This window comes from Blastomyces dermatitidis, assembly GCF_000003525.1.
Source record: "Blastomyces dermatitidis ER-3 genomic scaffold supercont1.4, whole genome shotgun sequence".
NCBI lineage: Eukaryota > Fungi > Ascomycota > Eurotiomycetes > Onygenales > Ajellomycetaceae > Blastomyces > Blastomyces dermatitidis.
The window spans coordinates 5,124,279-5,148,579 of record NW_025544777.1 but is presented as its reverse complement, the minus strand read 5'-3'; the positions used below and the strand labels follow the sequence as shown (position 1 = coordinate 5,148,579).

Genomic DNA, 24,301 nt, shown 5'->3' with positions numbered 1-24,301 from the left:
AGGTCCATAAGACCAGGTTGCTGGAAGGTGTCCAATCACAGAAATACATGTTGGTTGGTACGTTAGTCAACCCCGATATGCTGACATTTAACATCAAGTTTGATATTTCATAGCCAACGCCATCACGCTGCGCGGCATTCCGGACTCGCCATGTTGAGGCTCCGTACCTCACCTATGAGAGATGACCACCAAAGGACCTGAGTGCAGCCAGGAGAAGGTTAAGGTATGGGTTGTGTGGGCAGAATACGGGACACTGGTAAAGCACAAGCAGCTACCCTATAAAATTGACTTTGTTAGTCTGATTGGCACTAATGGTGATCTTACCCCGGACAGTTGCGTACCTCCGCCCAGTTAAGAGAATGTTGACGTTGTAATATTTTGAACTCATTTCAAAAACTAGTAGAATCAATATTGAAAGTCCGTAAGAACATTGTCTAACATGATATCATTCCAGTACGTTTATCAGCCCTACACATTCTTCTTCAACTGTCACTTAAGGTAGGAGGTTACCTAGGAATTTGCCTGGTACCCAGTGCATGGACGCGCGTGGCTTCGTCGTATGGTAGTTACCGAGTATGGAGAGGTGCCCACATATCTCGCAAAGTAGTTGCCGGGATATATATACTCCTCCTTGGTAAGATCGAGAAGGATGTGTACCATCTGCGAAAGAACAGTCAGCAGCCATAGTGCATTCAACCTCAGGCGCACTTACGCTGCGTATCCAGTAACGACAGCCGTACCCCTCAGCAGTCATTTCGTAATTGTGTCGGCCCCTTTGTGTAAATTACGTTTGCAATATCACCACTTGAATGAATTTTTCGACGTGTGGAAATCCCAATGCGCGATGGCAGAGGTTGGCTTCACGTATGGGTGGCTATGACCACAGCAATTTCCTGGTTTTGTCTGGGGAGTCGGAGGTCATACTTGCGCAGACCAATTCCGGCGCGTCGCTCCGCAGAGTCAGATAGATTCTAGCTCACTGCTCAAATCTCAGATGATATAATCTGAAGATTTGTTTCACTAAACACATTCATTATGAAATATACACTCTTAACAATATATGAGTGTGTTTCTAGTTGATTCAGTGGGTTTAAAGGCTTTCATCTGATGTTCACTTACTATAAGAAAGCCCATTTCACAGTTTCCGTGTTACAATTTATGAATTTCTAGTGTGAATGGCAGCATTTCTCTTATAAGTTGTGAGATGAAGATTAAAAACTTGTCTTGAAAAGAGTGTGGGAAGGATTAGCAACAAGTTATGAATACCAGGAAAGGATGACAGAAGTACAGAAAGCTCAAACCGAAAAGAAGAAAATGAAATTGAAATAAAAAAACAACAGACAACAAGTGGGCTATCTAAATAAAAGAAAAACAACAGGGAATGTTCTAGGATAGGAACAAGGGCAAACAAATGGCAGGCTTGGACAGGGGGGCAAAAAAAAAAAAAAAAAAATAAAAATAAAAAAAAAATAAAAAAAAATAAGAAGAAACACAACGTAAAAATATAACACAACCCAATCAAAGATGATGTAACGAAATAGAACCTATACATAAAATCTCTAAACAGCTACCTACGTATCAATCAACAAAGCAGAGCAAAAAACCAGAAATCATCCCTTCCTTCCCGCACGCCTACCTACTATCCTCTACTGAACCTGACTGACAATCTCACTAGCCCTTGTCAAACTTTCCACCATTTGCTGACACTCCTTTCTCCGGCGGATGGTGTACTCGCTTTCACGGAGGAGATCATCCAGCTCATCGGCCCGGTACATCTGGGCGAGGAGTTCGCGTTGCATTTCATCTTTGGTATGTCTAGAAAAGCGGGTGAGTATATATATAAGGAGGAGAAAATGGATAGGAAAAATCGAGAAACGAGAAATCAAAGCTTAGTGGGGGAGTTGTCGAGGGAAAGAATGAAAGAAAGAAAGAAGAAGAAGAAAACGTACTGAACGAGGTTAAGCATGACGGCCTTGGGTACCATGTCGATCATAGTTCTCTTGACGATATTATAATAGGAGCTTATTAGGAGTTCTGGCGGTGTCGACGGTTAGTATACCTACAATACGTACATACAATCATGGGATATATTTAATTTGCTTGGATTAGGAGGAGGGAAGGAAAACATACTAATAACCTCAACCTCAGAATTCTCGCGCTCAGACAATGTCCCCGAGGCCTTGAGTGTAGGTGGGGGCGGCTCCATTGCAGCCATCTTCTTCTTATTTTTTGATGCGAAAAAGCTGCCGAAGAAGCCGCTGTTGGTGTCCGACATGGAGTCCAGAGATGGGCTTGCCGCTCGTGGTGGCACTACGGATGCAGGCAGAGGTTTTCCAGTCTTGGGGTCAACCTGTGTTGGTCTACTGGCGGCGTTTCGTTCGTTGACAATTGCCATTGCCTAATGTGAAAGGATGGTAAGTATAAGAGAAGACAGGGTAAGGAAGGTGGAGAAAAAGAGATATATGTTATTTACCCTATGCCCATTTAAGAAATCCGGGTGGCCTGTATTGATATAACACGACTCCATCGCCACAAGATCCTTAACTAGCTTATTCGTGGGGTCCATCGCCTGCTTGAAGAACGAAATGACAACGCTATGGAATTTCTCTTTCAGTTGTGGGTATCTCCGGAACGGTTGCTTGTTGAGGAGCTGGCTCAGGATCCGCACTAGCTCGTCGTAGACTAGAGAGACGCATTTTAGACTGGGATCTTCGAGCCGCTTGATTTGCTGCTTCACAATAAGCTCAAAAGCGGTTGTCCCGACGAAGAGCGCTGGCGAGGAACCTGACGAGTTGTATAGGATTGTCCGAATATCGATATCCTTGACTTGGTCAAATGGATCGACTGCCTTGACACCGTTGGAATAGAGTTCATGGAAAACAAAGCTAATACGCGCACCGCCGGAGAGTTCAACGCTAGATAGTTCCTGGTTGTTACCATCTAGCACTGTCCGATATTCATTGCTGAACTCTGTGATTATGTTAAGCACTATGTTTGAGCTGTTTCCGAGCATGGAGTCGCCAAGCTGATGGAGTTCTGCAGTGTATTTCTGGAGAGAGGCTGCGATACGGGCTTTGATATCGGGAAGGGTTTGTTTAATGTGCATCATGAGGATCTAGAACAACTGATTGTTAGCTTATATAGAGACGGGGGGTATATAATCATTCTTTCAATCCGAGCATACCAAATTCAACTTCCTTGCCAGATATGGTGTTCCACAGTAAGTCGACTTATTCCGATAAGCCTTGTGGTTCTCAAAGAAATTCTTCTCGTGCTCCAACGCATAGGAAATAGGTCTTTTATTCTCAATATCCCGTTGTCCACGATTGACGACGGGCACATAGCCAAGGCGCAATGGAATAATTCTGCCAGCAAGAATATCTACTACATCCGTGCCCGCATCCATAAGGTCTACCTTTGTAAGCACACCAATGGTACGTTGTCCCTCCGGGTCGACCTCTCGGGCAAGTTTGAGGCCGTCGGAGTTCGCAAGATCTTGGTTCGCTGCGGTGACGGCGAGGATGATAGCATTTGGCTTGCTGATCTGCTTCAACACCATATCTCTTATTTGCTTCTCGATATCCTTGGGTTGATCTCCGACGGGGACTTTGGTTAAACCCGGCAGGTCGACGAGAGTAAGTGTCAGGACATTAGGGGAGTATATTCTCAGGTTAATCGGAGCTGGCGAAATGCCCGCATTGCGTCCAGTCTTCTGTTCCGTCTCGCGTACAATCTCATCTCTGATCTTGTTGAAATCGTAAAATTTCTGGCCAGGGATATGTAGGAATTCGCCATACTCGTCCACGTTGGCCTCCTTATCGGTGGTATCGAGCTTGTCATCCTTAACACCATTCGTCTGTGCTTTCGAGGCTGGTCTGTTGATAAGTTGCAGAACAAGTGGCCGTCGAGTGACAATTCCAGAACCTCTAGGGAGACTAATTTTCACCAAGGAAAAAGAGGAAGACGAAGTTGGTCTCCGGTCAGTTTGGGCTTCTCCGGGTGCAATACCATTGGAAATGGTGCCACTCACAAATCTCTTCCAACGATATTCTCCAATACGGAACTTTTTCCACTCGACTGCGAACCAACAACCACTATTTGTGGCAGATCAATGGGATTTTGTACCTAAATGGGAGCAGTATCAGTATCGGTATCAGTATCCCATGTGTCGCCCCAAGAGGTGCGCAGTTAGAGCAAGATAACATACTCCAACGGTCGTGAAGACATCCTGCAGCTTATTTACCAGCGAAATAAGACTGGGGTCATTGACGTTTATGCTATTTGGTGGTGGAACAAAAACACCCGTTCAATGTTAGCGATCTATGTACGGGCCAGCAAGGCGCCGACAATAAGAGAGTAGGAAACAATCAATATGGGGGAACCCACGAGTAACCAGACGGGGTCGCTGACATGTCGAGTGAAAGGCGCATCCAAGATAGCTCAGTGCTAGGGGATGTATGGGAATAGTAGGGCGGAAGACAGCTATCGTACGGAGGGAATGCTTTGTTTCTGTGTGGAGCTGTTTGGGCATGAAGATGGAGAAATGGATGATGAACTCGCATGATGATTATGATGGTTCGCTGGTCCTTCTACTAGCGGATGACTAAGCATATATATATTCGCGCACTTTTTTTTTTTTTTTTTCTTTTTTATTAACCACCACCAAAACAACAATTAGGCATCTGCATTCTTTCAACGACAACGATAAGATCACAGCCTGCAACATCATTGTTATTCTGGACAGCCCATGAATTCTGGTGCCAATCTCCCAACCTTTTGTCTTACCATGTGTGGCTCAGCGCTCTCTTTGAAAAGGGGTTTGCTGGATACCACGCGTACTATATGGATAAAGTGTTGGAAGAAGAGTTACAGGAAAGAAAATTCGCTGTCCATCAGGACATCGGAGTAAACCGAAAGATGCATGCACGGAATATTCCTCGATGGTTGCTGGAGCGGAAATATCCTTTGTAGAAGAGGCGGCCACAAAATGCCCGCTTGCCCACTTGCCCCATACTGACCTTGAGAAAGGGGTACTGTTTTCTTTAATTCTGTTTTGAGAGGTCGTTTTTTGCAAAATTCTCGGCTTCTGCAAAAGTGTATGGGGAATGCAAGCGTGATACATACTCTAGATTCTGTTGGATTGCTGACATCCCAAGCTCTGTATTGCGCCGGTGACAGGCAACCATTTGAATGAACCTCTATTTTTGAACTGAAATGAAGGCTTTCACCCAGGAAATGGACAGAAAGCACGGAATACTCTGTTTCTTTCGTCAGACTGTTCCCAAAAGTATTAATACAAGCAGTTATACAAAACCGCCGGCGAGCCCACGTCGGAAACCCCATCCATCCCTCCTTACGGAGTACATGAAGGAACAAAGCTTAAGAAATTAACAAAAAAATTTAAAGAAAAAAATTGGAAGCCGTATACCTCATCAACAAACACTTTTCCATCTATTAGATCATCCAGCACAATCAATCAAATAAAGGAACAGACGAAAGCTGGAGACTACGTAAATGCATAGCAGCCTGAGGAGGGTATCGCCGTGGGCACTCCCCCTTTGGAAGCCCTTCATACCAGCGAAAACACAAATATAAAGAACTTAAATAAATGAGGGACACGCGCGTGCAACTCTTACAAAAAGACAAGCCAAAAGGGAAATAATGTAAAGGAGGGAAGGAAGCTATGGTTGTAAACAGTCATAAAACATTTAAAACCACCGAATATCTCTACACATCAGATACCGACGCGAACTTCTCAGACATGTCCTGCAGGATTTTTTCGTACTGTAATTTTCAAGAAACGTTAGATATGTGCAATAATGTAATATCGGGGGGTAAGAGTGGGGGAAAAAGCCACGGTCCAACCATACCTTTTGGGTGACAGCCTCTTCATCCTCAGGCAACTCAAACTTCATCCCCCGCAACGCATTCTGGATCTCCACCGTCGCCTCGCGAACCTTGGCCCAGCTCTGACCCTGTGCAATGGCTTTCTGACTCTCATCATGATATCCCATGAACGCCTTCATCATATACTCGGTCTTCCACAGCGGGCAGAACTGGTCGTAATCGCTGTAGCCGTTCTGTTGTAAGAAGTCATCCTTGAGCAGCGCGGCGACGTCCAGCGTGATCTTGTCTGGGTCGCCGAGTGCGGATTTACCAACGAGCTGCACGACCTGGTCCAGGTCTTCGGAGTTGGTGAGTAGTTCTTTGATTCTGTCTCGGAGCCGTGGGAATTCCGGATGGTCCTTCGCGTAGAATTTATCGAGCACGTTGGTGTACTTGCTGTATGAAACGGAAGTGTTGATGGATGGGAAGTGCTTTCGCTGCGCGAGCTTCTTATCAAGACCCCAGAAGACTTGGACGATGCCAAGGGTGCTGGAGGTGACCGGGTCGGAGAAATCACCACCAGGGGGACTGACAGCGCCGACAATACTGACACTTCCTTTCCGCTCGGGGCTACCAAGCGCGATACTCAGTCCGGCACGTTCGTAGAATGAGGCAAGCTTGGCTCCAAGGTAAGCAGGGAAGCCTTGGTCAGCCGGCATCTCACCCAATCGTCCTGAGATTTCACGGAGCGCCTCAGCCCAGCGCGAGCTGGAGTCTGCCATCATTGCGACGTTTTTACCCTGGTCACGGAAATATTCTGCAACCGTAATGCCGGTGTAGATGGAAGCCTCACGGGCAGCGACAGGCATATTGGAGGTGTTCGCAATCAGACACGTGCGTTTCATGATGGGCTCTTTACGGCCGTCGATGTTTATTGAAAGCTGGGCTGCCAGTTAGTTCCGAGCCCAAAAATGGGTATGTGGGTAAGTAACCTACCTCTGGGAAATCCATCAAGACTTCAGCCATCTCATTTCCACGTTCACCGCAACCAACATACACAATGATGTCACTGTTCGAGAATTTGGAGACACTCTGACTGATAACAGTCTTCCCGCAGCCAAACGCACCGGGGATACACACCGTTCCACCTTGAACACTAGGGAAAAGGGCATCGAGGACGCGCTGGCCAACAATGAAGGGGGTATCGGAAGCCAGCTTCTCGTTTACCGGACGGGGAACACGGACTGGCCACTCATGGGCCATGCCAAACTCCTGCTTCTTGCCATCAAACTCAACCTCCAGGAGCTTCTCGTCAACGGTATAGCTGCCCGGGCCGGCAATGCGGGTGATGGTCCCTCGTGCGCGAGGGGGTAGCAGGATCTTATGGTCGTTCAGCAAGCTATTCTCCCACACGCTACCCCAGATATCGCCGCCGGTAATGTGGTCCCCGACTTTGAAGTTGGTTGGTTTGAAGTCCCATTTCTTCTTCCGGTCGAGGGCTGGGATGGAGATGCCGCGGGGGATGTAGATACTTTGGGAGGCGTCTGAAATGGCTTTGAGAGGTCGTTGGATGCCGTCATAGATCGTCTCCATCAATCCCGGGCCGAGTTCTACGGACAATGGTTTCCCTGTTCTGACGACTGGATCGCCGACGGTTACTCCGGCTGGAATGTTGGAGGAAACGAGTTAGTTTTGAGTCTGAGAGGTGGAGTTTGGTGGGGAGTTTCGGTGCCATCATTCACCTGTTTCCTCGTAGACTTGAATTGTAGCTTTATCTGCGTCGATTCGAATGACTTCTCCAACGAGCTGGTCATAGCCCACCCGACACTAGCATATTTATACTGAGGTTAGAAAATAACTCTAGGCGGTATATTTTCTTTGGACAATGCACATGTATAGTTGGTACTCACCAGTTCGTACATGGCGCACCCGATCATGTTCTCCGCAACCACGACAGGCCCGGAGACGGAGTAAATAGAACCATGGTGTCCTTCGTCGGCACCAGGCCGCGGGTTCTTCGAGTCCTTTGGCGGCATTGTGGGAGGTGCGAGGCGCGGAGTAGGGGAGTTGGGAGGGGAGCGGGGAGCTGCAGTTCCGTTGGAGTGGTGGTGGTGGTGGTTGTGGTGGTGTATGCGGTGTTGGGTGGAGCTTGGAAGACTAATGTTGGCGCGGAGCACGGGTGGATCTTCTGGCAGCCCACCAGCAACAGGCGTGAAGCGACGGTGTGCTTGGTCTTTGGCAACAATGAGCTCTATGAGGGAAGGCCGTGATTTCAGGGATGGTCTACCCAGGCCCAGCATATGATCCAGGGATTTTTATTCCCGTGGTGTGTGTGTATGGAGGAGTTACTTATCTATGTGGTCTAATGACGTTGGGGTGGTTACTGATGATGATACATGCAGCATAGCCTAACATTGTTCCGCCAGGGTTATTTATTTGTATACTATGAGCAGCTTTTTCAGTCCCCCGCTTTCCCTTTCGATATCAAAATCTAAGTGAAAGGGCTGACATATCCATAATTTACAGAATCTTTAAAATGATTCAAATATTCATTGCAATGTTTTTCATCTCGGAACTGAAACAAACAGGTAAGTTCTTATTTGGGACTAGCGTATTTAGTCAGCAAGCCTCAAAGCCCTTGGCTCTAACTACTCTGCATCTTACATGGTTCACCTACATCTGTACTTGTCTCGTCTCGTCCCTTATAAACTGCTTCAGAAAAGGCAGGAAGAGCTATCATGAGAAGATGAAAGAATTCTTAATGTGAGGATTCTTGTTACAAAAATTTTCTTCCTGCACTGCCTGCACATGTCCATCATGCATCCTGGAAGTTGTATTGACTGAGCATAGCATCAACGTCACAGACCTTGCAGGTGAACACCACTCTGACAATCAAACAATTGAAGGTCCCCACTTCACCAATGGGACTTTTAACACATGCTGCACAGCTGGGTTTCGCGGGTTTGGTTGATTTACAATCCCGGGTAACTGCCTGTTTCGTACTCAAATGACTCAGGAGGAGATTGCTCTTCAACCCAGTCAGCCTGGGAAAACCCTTCTGCGAGCTTAACCTGGCTTGAAATGGTCTTATTCGAAAAATGGCTGAGGTGAAAACGGAACAGGAGAGAATGAATCTTGAAGCTGGAAGGGGTCAAACTCGCACATCGAATTTGCAAACTCAGGGGCTAGTCCACTGCCTGTGGTTAACGAATGCGGACAGCCCAAATGAATGTTTGGGTAGGTTGATTGAAGCCAAATGCCACCAACGACGAGCTCACGACGAGCTCACGACGAAAACTGGTGGGAGATAACTACCGTGGGACGGTTAATGTATTCATTGTTTATTCTCGTGATATTTAATCTTCATTCACCCCCGGATTATCATCCAACAGGATATGCTGACAGGCAATTTACAGCCAGAGGTGAATCTAGTACATGAAAAATTATATGCTGCTGAAGGTGAGATGGGTGAGAGGGATTCAATGTTCTGAATCTGGTAGTCTATGCGGTGTTACATAGTTATATTTAAGCCGCCTCGATGATGGGTTTCGGGTAACGGAAGAGTTCCTTTTGAGACCATTACTTTAAGTTGAAGGGAAAGTTCCACATATATTACTATATTATTATATTCGTAGATAGCTGGCAGTTTATACACAACTGAAGCGTGCAAAGCAACCCCCTCTAAGTGATATATCGTCACTGTCCCCGCGCCGCCGATATCTGCAAAGGGTTCTAGCGCCTAACAGATACAGAAACACAGAGGCAGGCACTAACTAATTCCCCAAGACTCTCCCCTGACCACATGATAAGGGCAAGATACGCTAGGTTTTTAGCCAGGTTTAACTAACTAGCCATTCAACAGGGAGCTAGGGACTTTTATCACCAGGTGCCGCCACATCAAACGAGAAACACTACGGAGTACTGGGCAGGTATATGCCACATTATCTTCTCGTTTTGGGCTTACCTGCAGGTCTTACAGTTATCTAAAGCATGAATTTGGTCCTTGATCTCACTGCGTTGAGTCTTTTAGTTCTACAACGAGGGACAGGTAACTACTATGCGTAAGTATGCGTGTTAACCGACCAACTCACCTGAGGCCAGGCTGTGGAGCTACCCTCGGAAAGTGCCACGCCGTGTCAAGCTTCCCTGCCCTACTGCTAGTCCCGCGTGAACAACAAGTCTTTGGCTGTCAAGGGACGGACCGAGTGACACGACAAGAGGGGAGGAGTAGGAGAGCGGAGTCGTTGGGGTGCTGGGCTGAGGGGAGGATGACGATTAGAAGTATCGCCCCTTGAGCCATTGCAGAGAATGACTCCCAATGTCCTTGCCCCATCAGTTTGTTTCGAAGTTGCCTAGACTTGAAACAAGTCACAAATCCCTGGGGCATGTATGGTATGCTGGGGTACAAAAGTTACAAATACCCTCAGAACTATAAATTAAATTGACCATGCCTTATTTCTTTCCATGCTCAGAATATATGGACAGGATCCTCAAGCTTGGGTGGGTGATAAGAGACATATCCTGTGACTGGTATCTGCCGTGGGGACGGAATATGGTAAAACCAAATAGAGGTAACTGTGAAAGGAAACAACAGAGCTTTAATACTCTATACAGCAAATATCTTTTTTTTTAACTTTATCTCTAATGTTATTGATTTTATATTGTCGGAAGTATCACGCAGAGAATAAGAGAAATGTAAAAAATGACATACAGTTGTACGTATGTACGGTACGATTGAACGACGATGCGAGGGTGTAATGTAATATTACGTCACTGACAGGCCCTACTGCATAGCAATAATACCTCCACTCCTTGTACTTCCGTAATTTGCTGTTTGTAGTCAGTCTGTCTGATATGATATTGTGATCTGGCAGTGTTAAACTCTGCTGCAGACATTGCAGTACATGAAACATACATGCTCCGAATACAGGAAATACACAAAACCTATAAAGCATACCTAGGTACAGTTATGGTACCGTACAGTTACATCCTCATCATGTGCTTACAGTCAAACGACATCCAGCTATTAATAATAATTATCCCAGCTTCATCTACTTCGTCTCTGCATCTTCATTCTGCAAGCCTGTAACTGTTACTACTCTCGAGCAGAGACTCCTGCTCTGGTTCTTATGAGTGGCTGTTGTCCAGCTGTTTCTGACGGGACCTCCAGTCTAGGCTGATCCCACCAGTTAGCAACCTACTTCTTGTCGCTCTTGCATGACTTTGTTCCTCGCTTTCCAGATATCGGCAAAAACACATCCCACGACGACAACGACAGCACAGCAATATTCCAGCTGGTCTTGCCAACCTCCTACACAGCCATCCATCGACTAAAATTCCACTTCCACCCCCCAACGTGCTCAAGATTGCAAATCAGTTGTTGTTCCTGGGGTTCCTTCACGGTTCTTCCGAGTCGCTGGTACGCCTATTACCTCATCCTACTTCTCTCTGGTCATTTATCGTTCTTCTCAACTTCAACCGTCTAACCGCCCGCTGCACCTTTGCAGACGTAAGACAGAGCTCATACCAGAACAACCCAAGGCAAACCAATCAACATACTGTTTCACTGGGTACAACAAATTTAGCATCACCACAAAATCTATAGGTTGAGAAAAGCTTGTGGCGTTTAGCCAGCTCCAGAGCTTCAAATCTGGTTGCAAAGCGCTTTACGCTTCCTTTCACCATATAGGCCTATTCAGCTGGTTCTGTATAGAGCCAGACTGAAGGGGCTAAATAACAAACTTCGATCTGGCAGACGAATCTCCTTCACATACTCCCGCCTCAGCCTCCCCCGGCCCCTCGAACCTTACTACAAACCTCGAATCCGTACCTACCACCGCTACTACTACGACTACTAGTTCTACTCCTACTGGTTCCGTCACAAACCATTCCTCGACCCCATCTAACGCCCAGATCACTCACGAGAATATTTCCCTATCCCTTCAAAGCAACGAACTGCCCCCAAGGCTTCCAGGCTTAGGTTTACATACCGACCGTAGTGACACTATTGGGCTTGGATCGCGCCTAATCAACCGCCGCCGTCGTCGGGAACGAACTCCTCCTGATCAATCTGATCAATCTGAGAGGGCCGGGTCGAGGTCTGGAAATCCTGGTACGCCCAGACAGTTGCTTGAAGAGCAAGGTAGGGTTCGCAACAGAGACGACATTCCTCCTTCTCCCAAGCGCAGGCGCCTGGCTGGTAGCAACATGCGTCCCGACGGCGGAGCTTCAACTTCAAACACAAACGGGTTCTCCCCCATATCGAATGGCTCGACCTCTTCTCCACTACGAAAAGCCCCTGTTTCCAACTCGGTTAACGGCAGATCTTCGCATTCCAGTCCTAACGGCCAGCCCCAGGCAAACGGTTCTGGCAAGTCGCCGGCTTCCATCTCACCTACATACTTTGGCCATGATCGGGAGGAGGTGACGAGGATTCTGATTCAGAGTTTGCATGATCTGGGATATAACGAGGCTGCGTCTACATTAAGCCGGGAATCCGGATATGAACTCGAGAGCCCCGCTGTAGCTTCGTTCCGGTCAGCAGTACTTGATGGGCGGTGGGCGGATGCAGAGGATATTTTGCTGGGTTCATATTATCCGGATAGAGGGGGAAATGGGACAGATGCAGGTGGAGGAAATACCATTGACCGTGGGACCGACACCGATCTTGGCACTCTCGTTTTAGCAGAAGGGGCGGATAGAAATGAGATGCTCTTCTGTCTCAGACAGCAGAAATTCCTTGAATTATTAGAGCAACGGGATCTTGCAACGGCGTTGATGGTACTCCGGCAGGAACTGACACCGTTAAACCATGATATCGCACAGCTACATGCCCTTTCCAGGTAAGTGACACTTTGAAATAAACTAATTAGTGGATGTTATTTATCTAACTTCTATACTAGTCTATTGATGTGCCCTGCAGAAAATTTACGAGCGCAAGCGGGTTGGGATGGTTCAGTACTACAATCACGACAGAGGCTATTGGGAGAGCTATCAAGTGAGTTTCTTCAGAGTAACGTTAATAAAAAATTTCTACCCTAATATTGATCCTAATTGTCTTAATTCTAGGATCTATATCTCCAGCTGTTATGATTCCCGATCACAGATTAGCAGTTTTACTGGACTACGTTAAACAGAATCAGATCAACCAATGTCTATATCACAACACGGCTGAATCCCCCTCGCTTTATTCAGATCACCAGTGCGATCGATCCCAATTCCCTCTACGAACATCCCTCGAACTCAGTGAACATACGGACGAGGTCTGGTACCTTGAATTTTCTCGTGATGGTACCAAACTAGCAACAACAGGCCGTGAAAACATCGTGATTATATACGATGTTCCCACTTTCAGCGTCATCCATAGACTAACTGATCATGGTGGCCCCGTTGCATATGCAACATGGAGTCCTGATGATTCTAAGCTCATTAGCTGCTCTCAAGATTACAAAGCTCGGCTATGGGATGTGGAAGTATGCTTAGCCCCTCTCTACTTTCAGACAGGGTCATTGGCACTAACTGTATAAACTCCAGACTGGACGGTGTATCCTCACCATCGATCACCATAATGAACCAGTAACCTCTGCCGCATGGGCTCCAAATGGTGACTCATTTGTCACTGGCTCTCTCGATCGCCAATCCCAACTCTGCCATTGGAGTGTGGCTGGCGAATCCCTTTACAAGTGGTCCGGCCAATATAGAGTTCGAGACTGTTCCATATCTCCCGACGGCCGTCGACTCATCGCCATATCCACGGAGAAAAAGATTTACGTCTATAACTTCGAAACTCGTGCCGAGGAATATAGCATGTCTATCAAGCTTGACCTCACCTGCATCAATATCAGCCGAGATTCTAGATACATGTTGCTAAATACGTCCGAATGTGAAATGCAGTTGTTAGACATCGAAACAAGGGAAGTTGCTCGGCAGTATGTAGGACAGAAGCAGCAAGGAAATGATGAATATATTATTAGAAATAGTTTTGGTGGCGCCGCGGAGAATTTTGTCGTGAGTGGTAGTGAAGGTACGGCTGAAAATCTTTTTGTCCATGGCCCCGAATTGTTTTCCGCGATACTGAAACCATCACATCGTATAGATTCCAAGATCCACATCTGGCACAAGGAGAATTGCACACTGGTTGCAACGCTTCAGGGACACGGCGTAGGCTGCGTCAACGCCGTATCATGGAATCCAAAGGACCCGGGAATGTTCGCATCGGCAGGGGATGACCGAAAAGTTCGAATGTGAGTTCTATATCAAAAACACACCCTATGTGGATGAAAACACTGCTGACCCACGCCGTTCTACTACTAGATGGACACGAGATCCGCCAACCCGCACACCCGTTTCTGGGAAATCACGGATGCCGCCATCGAACGGTTCGGCACGGACAAGCGCGCTACGGTCTACATTCAATCGATCTCCGAACTTTTGAGCTAGTTGGTTAAATCGTGATGCACTTTTGCAAACCCGTCCTGAATGTCCGGGATAAAGTAGTGGTTCCGGCTCTCATGAATCCAGCCTAATTTCAACATCATCCGTACATACATGACCACACCATCCCATTTCCATGATGCTAGAATACACCCGTCCACCCCACCCGCCTTTTGCATGGCGAACTCAATATGGCAATTCCCCTCAAACTCATCGACATCTATATATTGGCCCCCTACCTAGTTTTGTATGAATTGCAATTATTTACTTATCCTTTTCTCCATCCACCCTACATCTACCATGCATGGCGTACAGAATTCCCACAACTGGGTCCAAAAACATACAAACATAAAAAAGTCGAGTCTATTTTGAAGATGAAATCCTGTCCAAGCGCACGCCTGCATACAGATACACAGACACACTTGATCCACAGCTCATCACCCACCCCTCACAGATCACCAGAAACATATACACAGCATTCAGTAGGAGGTTATCTACATATATAAGAAATTCCTTTTGCCTTCCCTCTGCTTTTGTTAACAAATTCTAAATCTGATAGTTATACTCATTCTTACTCTTCATTTCATTTTCTATTTCTTCTCATACCATTTCCATGTTCACCCCTGTTCCATCCTGATTCCATCCCTTTCTTTATGTCTCTCATCATTTTTCCAAACTCCTGATGACTTTATTTATTCATATTTCCACGACCCCAGATTTCAACATACCACCCTTTTTCTTTCCCCATTCTCATTCACTAGTTTGGCATTCATGGATGCAGATTTTGACGTTGGCCTTTTATCTTTTGACTTGGTGGCATTTATATCTTGTCAGGCAAAGGTTGAGTTTCTGTTGCATCACTGGTGCATGATTAAGGTGGGAGTGGGAACAGGAGCAGGATGTGACTTTTTTCCTATATTTTACTAATAATTGGTTAGTTGGATTTTTCATCTTTTGTTTCTCTGATTCCCTGGCTACCCTGGCTCCCGGTTTACTATTTTGTTTTTGTTTTTGTGCCCCCCCCCTCTCTCTCCTTCTTAATAATTTGCACCCGTCGATTCTCCTGCATTTTTGTCACGTATGTATGTACGTTTGGTCAGCTCCATCCTACATTTCGCGAACCTGCCTCTGCTTCCATTTTCATATCTTTTTATATTTATTGTTCGTTGGCACGTTCTGAACTCTCTACCTCCATCGCTTTACTATTTATTCCATACCCCTCCCATCACTTCGTTCTCCCTACCCGTGTGGGCTCTGATTTTATTTGCTTCATTGGAGTTGACAGGAGGGTTTGGTTGGAACTTGGAAGTTGGGAGCTGGAAGTAACTATGGGACTGGCTGAATTTAATAATCGCGGGTTATGAATTTTTTTTAAGGCCAGCGGTGATTTAACATGTAGGGAGCCGTACAGGAGTGTGATGTAGGATGATATGTGATTTTTTTATTTAAGATAGATTAATTATATATTATTAAATATCGGATACTTATGTTGCTGGATGGGTATTTATGGGGGGGAATGATGGGTTATATATTACTGTATGCATGTTCTCATCATTGCAATGTGTAGTTATGTGGGAAGAATCGCAGTTATATCAAACACCTGAATTTTTCCGACCTTAGGCTCCTGTTTCGTTGGTTATCATATAGTAGTAGTTGCTATTTGCTGATGAATTTAGAGCTGGGCGTTTCCATTTCCTTCTTGCTGGTAGTCAGAGATTGAGGAACCACTCACTCACTCACTACCTTATCTATGAGATCACAATTTATGCAATAGTCATGACTGAAGCAGCTGACTACACCATTTGGTGTGTCTGCTCCACCCTCCAAGCTGACGTTACATAAGATGTAGGGACCATGTCAATCAAGGTTTCGAATGATGAAACCAGAAAAACTCATCTCACTGATTATTCGACGCAGAAGTGGTTCTTGGCAAACTACAGGATTTACCTGTGTGTAGGGGAGCATGCTTTAGGAGCCGGGGCTACTGCGAGTAGACGGGAGGGAGAGCGGGCCGCGCCATTTACTCCGCCTTGGCAACACTTCGGCTATTGTTTTAGAGAGGAGAGAGAGAAATTGGGTGTAAGTTTATAAACGAAGTCAAGTTCTGAATCCTTTTGTTTTTGCTAACTACCTAATCCGTATACGCGGTAGGTACCCTAACTGACGTTATATCTTGCCCCGTAGCAGAAATCATTGGAATGATATGGCATTTGATGAATGGGAAAAAAAGGTTGCGTCCCCTAATTTTGATCGCGGATAGCCCCCGTAATAAGGAAAGCGTGACACTGGTTCATTCTTAGCATATTTAAAGAGGTCTCAGACTGCATATTAGAGCTTGAGAGAAGTGAGAAATCGAAAGGTCGAAAGGATCAAGGACTCGGATAGGATGTCATCAACGGTAATCGACCGGGGCCCTGGAGAGTTAATTTCGCCGAAAAAAAACTAGTGTATCTCTGATAAATAGATTATGGGGGAGTGAAACGTCAGCTTTCGATTTCATAGAGCAAACAGATCGCGTTAGGCATATGGATAGGACAAGAGAGCGTCTGAACACACCAATTTAAAATATATCCCATTTCCTCCACAAGTCCCACTGGCCTTCAGTCACTCGCCTCTCATGACATTTAATGCAGCGTGAACAAATGAGCTGTGAGTCAACCCATCTTGGACCCAAAGGGGGAAAATAGAATCGAATGCCTCGCATTCGCAAATTGCGATGAGAAAAGGAGAAGAGAAAATGAATGCGTTACAATTTCTGCTCCATCCGAAGGCGCAATTACGTGAGAAGGTCGGCAACTATTGAAGCATGTTAGTCACAGGGGGGGGAAATGCAACATCGGCGCGCAAAAAGAGGCAAAAAGACGTACCATTCATTGGCATCTCATCGATCTGGGTAGAGTAGTACAATTCGATATCTCTTAGGATTCTGACGTCCTCACTGGTGACGAAGTTGATAGCAACACCCTTCCGTCCGAAGCGGCCACTTCGACCAATTCTGTGGATGTAGTTCTCACGATTGCTAGGGAGGTCATAATTGATGACTAGAGACACCTGCTGCACATCGATACCACGAGCCCAGACGTCCGTGGAGATAAGAACACGGGAGTTTCCTTGTCGGAAGTCCTGCATAATACTATCACGTTCCTTTTGCGGCATTTCGCCATGCATACTGGAGACGGTAAAGTTGGCTTCACGCATCTTATCCGTAAGCCAGTCTACCTTGCGTCGCGTGTTGCAGAAAATAACGGCCTGGGTGATCGTAAGGGTATCGTAGAGGTCGCAAAGGGTATCAAATTTCCATTCTTCTTTCTCCACCGCAATGAAGTATTGTTTGAGTCCTTCTAGTGTCAACTCGTCACGCTTTACCAGAATACGCACTGGGTCAGTCATGAATTTGGTGGTCATGTCAAGAACGTCGTAGGGGAGGGTTGCGGAAACGACCACAACTTGCGTGGCAGGAGGAAGGTAACGGTAAACATCATAGATCTGTTCGCGGAATCCGCGGTTGAGGAGTTCGTCGGCTTCGTCAAGTACTAGCATTTTGATATGACGTGTGCGGAGGTGGCGACGGCGGATCATATCAGCAACACGGCCGGGGGTACCCGAAACCACATGCTGACCATGATCCAGCTTCCGTATATCCTCACCAACGTTGGTGCCACCGATACACGCGTGGCATTGTACATTCATGTAGTCACCCAGGGCCATAACCACGGACTGAATTTGGGTTGCAAGCTCTCGCGTTGGCGATAAGACAAGAGCTATATACATATACAAACCTATTAAAAAAGGGCTAAACAGCGAGGAAGAAATGAACTAACCTTGAGTTTCCCTCAGAACTGTATCGATAACTTGTAGAATGCTGATTGAGAATGTCGCAGTTTTACCGGTGCCTGACTGTGCCTGCGCGATGGTATCGCGGCCCTTGCAGATTTGGACGATTGCGCGAGACTGTACGGCTGATGGCGATTCGTATCCGTATGCATAGATACCCCGCAAGAGGTTTTCCTTCAAGTGCATGTCCTCAAAGGTTGGCGCGACAGTCACCTCTTTTGAGGTCGTGAACTCCATCCTCTCTGTCGCAGCTGTTAGCGCGGAGCTGAAAAAGAAATATGGGTGGAAATACGTACCCTCCGCCGTTCTATCAATTCCGTCCGCCATAATGAGTAGTTAAGTATTTGATCGGCGAGTTGGAATAATATACACAAATGGTCAATGATTTTCCGTTTGATGCCGTTTGGATTGGTGGTTCTTCGATGCAAAACTTGAACAGGGCCGAATAGAGTTGTGTGTTTGCTTTGTTTGATGGATCACGTGATCAACAGCTGCTTTTTGCCATCCTTGACGTCGAAGCATACATATACAATCGCAATTACCCGTTTGCGCGGGAACGTATAAATTTTTAGAGACCAACACGGGAAGTAAAGATACAGCCGAACCATCGCAAGAATGTTGATAGAAGATCAGCGATTTATTCACGAAGATCTAGAGAGACTTGAGCAGGGGATTAGTGATCGGGTAGCAGATGAGCCGCGTAATGTATGCATGCCCTCTGCCCTCCGTTCCTCATTTCGCGCAGCTATTTTAACTAACTCACTGCAGATTAGAGACCGGTTAAACCGAGACCATCAGATTGCAGGCTTTCTTAATCGTATCCAGCAACAATCGGAAAGGCTCCTGGATATTTACAGAGATGCGGAAGGTCTGAGAGCAAAGGAGGTACAGGCCATCTCAACCGGTGAACCCTTCGATGAATTCTACAAACGCTTAGACGAAATAAAAGATTTTCACCGTCGATATCCTAATGAGCATGTCGAGAATCTCGAGCGAGCGTACAAGAGAAGGCACCCCGGTGAGAGTGAAGGATTTGGAATGGAAGTGGAAAATATGTTTACCGGAGAAGAATCGTATGGCCAGTTTTTCGACCTCACTAAACTCCATGAGGACTACCTAAATCTGCCGGGTGTGAAACGGCTCACATACCTACAGTACCTTGATCTATTCGACGCGTTCACACAACCCCAGCTACCCATCAAGCGAAACGGTAAGCTCACGGACAAGTATTTCCAATATGTCGGTGATCTTGCTGCGTACTTAGAGAGCTTTATAAAACGAGTTAAGCCTTTGGAACCTCTTGATAAGCTTTTTAATGGTTATGACGAAGAGTTTGAAAGGTTATGGAAAGAAGGCAAGGTTCCTGGGTGGGAGGACGAAGCGACCACAACGGAAAGCTCCTCCGTCCCTAAAACTGAAGGAACAGGCGAAGGGATTTGGTGTGCAGATTGCGAGAGAGAATTCAAGAACGAAAACGTATACAAAAATCATCTCACAGGGAAGAAACACATTCGCGCCGCAGAGACTCGTAAGTCCGCTAGGACTACCCCCAACGGCACCACACCGCGAACAGGCGGCGAGGCTGCAGTCCGTCGCTTGAAGGAGCGTGCGATCGCAGAAAGAGAACACCGTGTTCGGTCGTTGGCCACAACCTTGAAGGAAGAGAGGAAAGCCACGCGCGTCAATGTGGAGCGGAAGCAAGGAATGACGGAGAGAGAGCGACAAATGGAGCTCGATGCTCTGTTTGCGGAGACCGCAGAGCCGCCTGGAATCCGTCACGGAGATTCTGATTCCGACAGCGATAATGAGGAGAGGATATACAACCCACTTAAGCTGCCACTGGCTTGGGATGGAAAACCGATTCCCTACTGGCTCTACAAGCTGCACGGCTTGGGGGTGGAGCTGCCGTGTGAAATTTGCGGGAACTTCGTCTATATGGGACGACGCGCTTTCGACAAGCACTTTTCAGAGGCGAGGCATATTTACGGGTTAAGGTGTCTTGGGATCACACAACAAACTAGCTTGTTCCGAGAGATCACCAAAATCGAGGAAGCGCTGAGACTATGGGAGAAACTTGAACAGGATAGGAAGAAGGAGAAGGAGTCTCGAGAAAACGTGGTGCAGATGGAAGATGCTGAAGGCAATGTGATGCCGGAGCGAATTTATCTCGAGTACGTATACCGCCTGCTCTTCTCTGTGTACTTGACAATGTGCTAACGATGTATAAAACAGTCTTCAGAAGCAAGGTATCTTGTAACGGAAGCTTTCCATCTATGTATTTTATTAAACAACTATTGGCGGTTAGAAATGCTGGGTCACCACGGAGTACAGTTAGGCGTTTAGAATGGATTTGCTGCTAAACCTATGGGCGCTGGCCACGTACGAATGCCGTTCCCACTTCATATCTGAAATGGCTGTTCCCTACAGCGAATTCTTGGGCTCTGGCGCTTTTTAGCGGCGAATAATTTGCTCTTGATTTACTCCGTAGTACTCTTAAACCATGGGTAGGGTAGAGCTCTCTATCATGTGACTTGGGGAATCTTTCGTGTTCGCGCCAACACGCACGTCTCCTCGCCCCTTTCTGTAGTAGCGGGACTTTGAGCCCTCGATAATATCACGCTTCATTTGTCCAGCCTAATATTTATATTGCCCTTGTAGCACATATATGTTCTCTCTGATTGTTCTCTCTGGTTCCTTTTAAACAGGATTGCTGATATCTTCCATGAGGTCTGATGCGGCCTCCACCTCAGCTTACTGCAACATGTGTGCTTTGTGGTAGTGTCCGGCTCGACTATCAAGATATGCGATAGCCATTTACTGTTGTGTTATGGGGTTTAAATTTTCCTACGTGTGCGACCTCTTTACGAGCCTCGAAACGAACCTCACTTTAAAGGCATCAACGGGGTCGAGGGTTAGAAATCCCGACGTTTCAACCATTATCAACTGGTTTAACCAGCACGGGAAACAAATCCATGGAGGAGAGACTGACCGCCTTGCTCTTCTGTCATGTTTGTTACCAGAAAGGCGGCCGGAGATAGTATTTGGATTAAAGGAGCCATCCCTCGTTAAGGTCATTGGCAGGTGTCTTCTCCTTGGGACTTCGCGAAGGCTAGCACTGGATTCATACGAAATATGCGGGAACGGTGACCTAGGCCAGTGTGTCGAAAATGTGATGACGCAAGCGGAGAACAACAACCCCGAGGAATCTGGAGTAACTGTTGAAGAAGTCGATGCTGTCTTGAGTGATATTGCGTCGAGATGTCGGTTCTCTAGCCCAGACGTGAGGAGACAGCGAAGTGCTACCAGCGTGGATGAGGCACTTGGACCAATTTTACGACGCCTAACAAGCCGCGATGCGAAGTGGTTTACTAGGATCATTTTGAAAGATCTCAGCCCTTTAACCCTGCCGGCTCGTTTGGTCCTTCGGAGTTTTCATTTCCTCCTTCCCGATCTACTTCTATTACAGGATTCATTGAGAGCAGCCGTGGACTTGCTGAGCCGTGATCCGATCAAAAGATTTCCTTGGCGTCCAGATCCTACCTATGCTAAACTTCTGGCTTCTTTCGCGTCTTCTCATATATCTCTTACCATTGGAGTGAAAGTTGGAAGGGCAATGTTTTATAAAGCCAGGAGCATTAAACATTGCTGCAAGATGGTAGGGAAACGCACAATGAGCGTCGAACGGAAATATGATGGAGAGTACTGTCAGATACATATTGACCTTTCCAAAGACTCGGGCTGTATACGGATCTTTTCGAAAAGTGGGAAAGACTCAACTGCAGACAGAAGCGGTATTCATTCTACTGTGAATGAGTGCTTAAGAATTGGAAAGTCCGGCTGCAAAATATCTAAGAACTGCATTTTAGAAGGAGAACTTCTTGTCTGGAGTGACAGGGAATCAAAACTGTTGCCCTTTCATAAGCTTCGGAAGCATGTCAAGAGATCTGGTTCATTCATTGGTACTGAAAATGACTCGCCGTATGTATATGATCTTGGAAAGAATTTTATTTCGTGCCATAGCTAATAAAGGACTAGGGTACATTTCTATGAGCATCTATATATCATGCTTTTTGATGTATTATTGATGGACGATCAAGTTTGTTTACTAAAGTCATATAAGGAACGCAGGGAATTACTGAGGAAAATTTCTCACCCTATTGATGGGCGTGCTGGGATTGCGGAACAGGAGTATATCAACTTCTCGTTGTCAAACAGTCAGGAGATCTTGAGAAACTCTTTCGCCACAGCCATATCGCAACGTTGGGAAGGACTTGTTCTAAAATCAAGCGAAGAACCATACTTCAATATTGGGCAGCAAGAGGACTCTAGCTTAGGACATTGGATTAAAATGAAAAAGGACTATATTCCAGGGATAGGGGATACCGCAGATTTCGCCCTGATAGGAGCAAGATATGACGCTCGTGAAGCTGCTCATCTCCGGGCTATTAAAGGTGTTAAATGGACATCATTCTTCGTGGGATGCCGCGATGGCAGTTCAAAAAATCCCTACGATGCGCGGCCGATATTTCGCGTCGTGGACCTCCTCAATCGACACAATGTGAACACTGAATTTATACGAACGCTTAATCAATCCGGCCAGTTTTGCAGCTGTGATGTAGATGATGACGATGCTCCATTTACCATAAAAACAGATCAGGTGCAACTTCCCAAAGTACAAGTGCTTTTCAAGAACCCCTTTGTGGTTGAGATGGTCGGTAGTGGTTTTGAGAAGCCTGCAGGAGTGAACTATTTCACACTACGCTTTCCGCGTGTCCTTAAAATCCATATGGATCGGGATGTGGAGGATGCTACAACACTAAAAGAGCTGCAAGAGTTGGCTGAAGCAGCAAACTCAGTCCCGACAGATGAGTTGTCTCAGGAGGTCGCCTGGTTGGCGGACCGACTTGGTGAGGTAGATGGAAAGTCAGGCTATATTATTGATTCATCGGACCATTCGTCTCTGTCCCCGGCTTCGATTATCCCTCCCAATGATATGGACAATGAGCAGTCTGATACATCCTTGGGGCCTTTGGCTATGAATGAACTTGATGCTTCCCAAAAGGGTTCCAGAGCAGTGAGCAAGAAAAGGCCCAAAATCACGAAATCGCGATCACCGTGTATCGCAATACACTTAGATAATACCCAAACCTCAGCAGACACTCCCATGTCTCACTCCCAGGATAACTCAGCGAATCGGCACCTAGCAGACCTTACCAACTTATCCCAACCCACTCCAATGCCAACCTATATAAACACCGACGACCGTGAAGACGTAAACGACACCTCCATTCCTGAAAATGAAGTAGAATGTTCAACGACGTTTGGAGAGCGTGATGAAGACAAGTTGAATCATTTTTCTCAATTGAGACAACGGAACGGGTCCAGGCCAAATCCATCTCATGAACAACAAAGTTCCCCTGAACCGACCGTTGGTTTGGAAGTTAGCAACCTCGCAGTCGGGAGGTCTGATATATTTGACAGCAAACCTATCCCCTCTGTTCCTGAATGTCCATTATTTCTCTCCGAAACACCAATCCTGCTAGGAACTGGTGTATCTCATGATCAAGTCGACTCTATTCCGCTTGACACCAAACAGCTCTTGACACCCTCCACTGCAGACTTCCTGGAAAGAGTGCTTAATGCTAAATTCCCAGATACACCCATGCTCCATTCCAGTAGCCTGGGAAGGACACAAGCATTTCCCAAATGTAGTGGTATTGTCCTCGTCGAATCCAATACAGCCAACACCCCGCAAGCAGCATCTGACATTGCTCGAATTGGCAACGCACTTGCCACCACTCAGCGGGCTAGCGGCATGCCATCACAAAAGGGGAAAATAATTTTCCTCCGCTGCGAAGCAATTTTACAGCACGGCTTCTTTGAAAATAACCAAACAGGTCACCTCGAAAACATTCAAGAAAGGTGGGAGAGGCTGGGCAAGCGGTTGTTTGCGGGATGTTTGAAGTGGGGGTATGGTATTACCGCTTGCCCACGGAAGGGGAAACGGAAGCGGAGGAAATTCAGAAGTACTGATGCGGACTTCGGGGAGAAGGACGGAGCTGGAAGAGCCATGGCTAACGGTTCTCCGTCGCTACGAACTATGGACGTTGATGTTCAGCTCAGTTGGGATTGGAGAGAGATATTATCGTTGGTGTAGTTCAAAAGGACGCTTGCCCTATTTAATGTTGTGTTCACCGTATAGCTTACC

General features: G+C 46.5%; 6 protein-coding genes across 6 annotated transcripts; 3 read left to right on the top strand and 3 right to left on the bottom strand.

The window, feature by feature from the left end:
• Positions 1-1,473: 1,473 nt before the first annotated feature.
• BDCG_04529 (vacuolar protein sorting-associated protein 1) lies at positions 1,474-4,649 on the bottom strand. The gene is made up of 8 exons (XM_045420189.1): positions 4,387-4,649; positions 4,208-4,277; positions 4,031-4,125; positions 3,185-3,935; positions 2,474-3,115; positions 2,131-2,398; positions 1,950-2,034; positions 1,474-1,815 (listed from the first exon to the last, which is right to left on the bottom strand). Exons 1-8 carry the CDS (start codon positions 4,560-4,562, stop codon positions 1,647-1,649), a joined length of 2,256 nt encoding a protein of 751 aa, XP_045276344.1. The 5' UTR covers positions 4,563-4,649; the 3' UTR covers positions 1,474-1,646.
• Positions 4,650-5,727: 1,078 nt separating this feature from the next.
• Positions 5,728-8,126, bottom strand: BDCG_04528 (V-type proton ATPase catalytic subunit A; the record flags this gene model as incomplete). The annotated part of the gene is made up of 5 exons (XM_045420188.1): positions 5,728-5,784; positions 5,871-6,767; positions 6,823-7,490; positions 7,569-7,653; positions 7,737-8,126. 5 exons carry the CDS (start codon positions 8,124-8,126, stop codon positions 5,728-5,730), a joined length of 2,097 nt encoding a protein of 698 aa, XP_045276343.1.
• Positions 8,127-8,924: 798 nt separating this feature from the next.
• BDCG_04527 (WD domain-containing protein) lies at positions 8,925-14,260 on the top strand (the record flags this gene model as incomplete). Its single annotated transcript, XM_045420187.1, has 10 exons — positions 8,925-9,063; positions 9,857-9,887; positions 10,621-10,648; positions 11,016-11,277; positions 11,582-12,668; positions 12,729-12,823; positions 12,895-13,298; positions 13,360-13,849; positions 13,922-14,069; positions 14,140-14,260. The coding sequence occupies 10 exons, from the start codon at positions 8,925-8,927 to the stop codon at positions 14,258-14,260; spliced, it is 2,805 nt and encodes a 934-aa protein (XP_045276342.1).
• A 1,398-nt stretch (positions 14,261-15,658) lies between these two features.
• BDCG_04526 (translation initiation factor 4A) lies at positions 15,659-18,598 on the bottom strand. Its single transcript, XM_045420186.1, has 5 exons — positions 18,390-18,598; positions 18,081-18,335; positions 17,127-18,020; positions 16,816-17,055; positions 15,659-16,712 (listed from the first exon to the last, which is right to left on the bottom strand). Exons 1-4 carry the CDS (start codon positions 18,418-18,420, stop codon positions 17,036-17,038), a joined length of 1,200 nt encoding a protein of 399 aa, XP_045276341.1. The 5' UTR covers positions 18,421-18,598; the 3' UTR covers positions 15,659-16,712; positions 16,816-17,035.
• Positions 18,599-18,708: 110 nt separating this feature from the next.
• BDCG_04525 (splicing factor 3a subunit 3) lies at positions 18,709-20,310 on the top strand (the record flags this gene model as incomplete). The annotated part of the gene is made up of 2 exons (XM_045420185.1): positions 18,709-18,798; positions 18,862-20,310. 2 exons carry the CDS (start codon positions 18,709-18,711, stop codon positions 20,308-20,310), a joined length of 1,539 nt encoding a protein of 512 aa, XP_045276340.1.
• A 610-nt stretch (positions 20,311-20,920) lies between these two features.
• BDCG_04524 (DNA ligase (ATP)) lies at positions 20,921-24,250 on the top strand (the record flags this gene model as incomplete). Its single annotated transcript, XM_045420184.1, has 2 exons — positions 20,921-22,071; positions 22,129-24,250. 2 exons carry the CDS (start codon positions 20,921-20,923, stop codon positions 24,248-24,250), a joined length of 3,273 nt encoding a protein of 1,090 aa, XP_045276339.1.
• Between the last annotated feature and the right edge of the window lie 51 nt (positions 24,251-24,301).

Excerpts from the sequence above, each read along its gene's own strand:
- BDCG_04529 (XM_045420189.1), bottom strand. The coding sequence starts at position 4,562 with ATGCGAGTTCATCATCCATTTCTCCATCTTCATGCCCAAACAGCTCCA. Across the intron at positions 2,399-2,473 it reads ATTTCTTAAATGGGCATAGG|GCAATGGCAATTGTCAACGA; the intron begins GTAAATAACATA and ends CTTTCACATTAG. Across the intron at positions 1,816-1,949 it reads GTCATGCTTAACCTCGTTCA|ACATACCAAAGATGAAATGC; the intron begins GTACGTTTTCTT and ends CCGCTTTTCTAG.
- BDCG_04526 (XM_045420186.1), bottom strand. The coding sequence starts at position 18,420 with ATGGCGGACGGAATTGATAGAACGGCGGAGG. Across the intron at positions 18,336-18,389 it reads AATTGATAGAACGGCGGAGG|AGAGGATGGAGTTCACGACC; the intron begins GTACGTATTTCC and ends CAGCTGCGACAG. Across the intron at positions 17,056-17,126 it reads CGATGAGATGCCAATGAATG|TTGCCGACCTTCTCACGTAA; the intron begins GTACGTCTTTTT and ends ATGCTTCAATAG.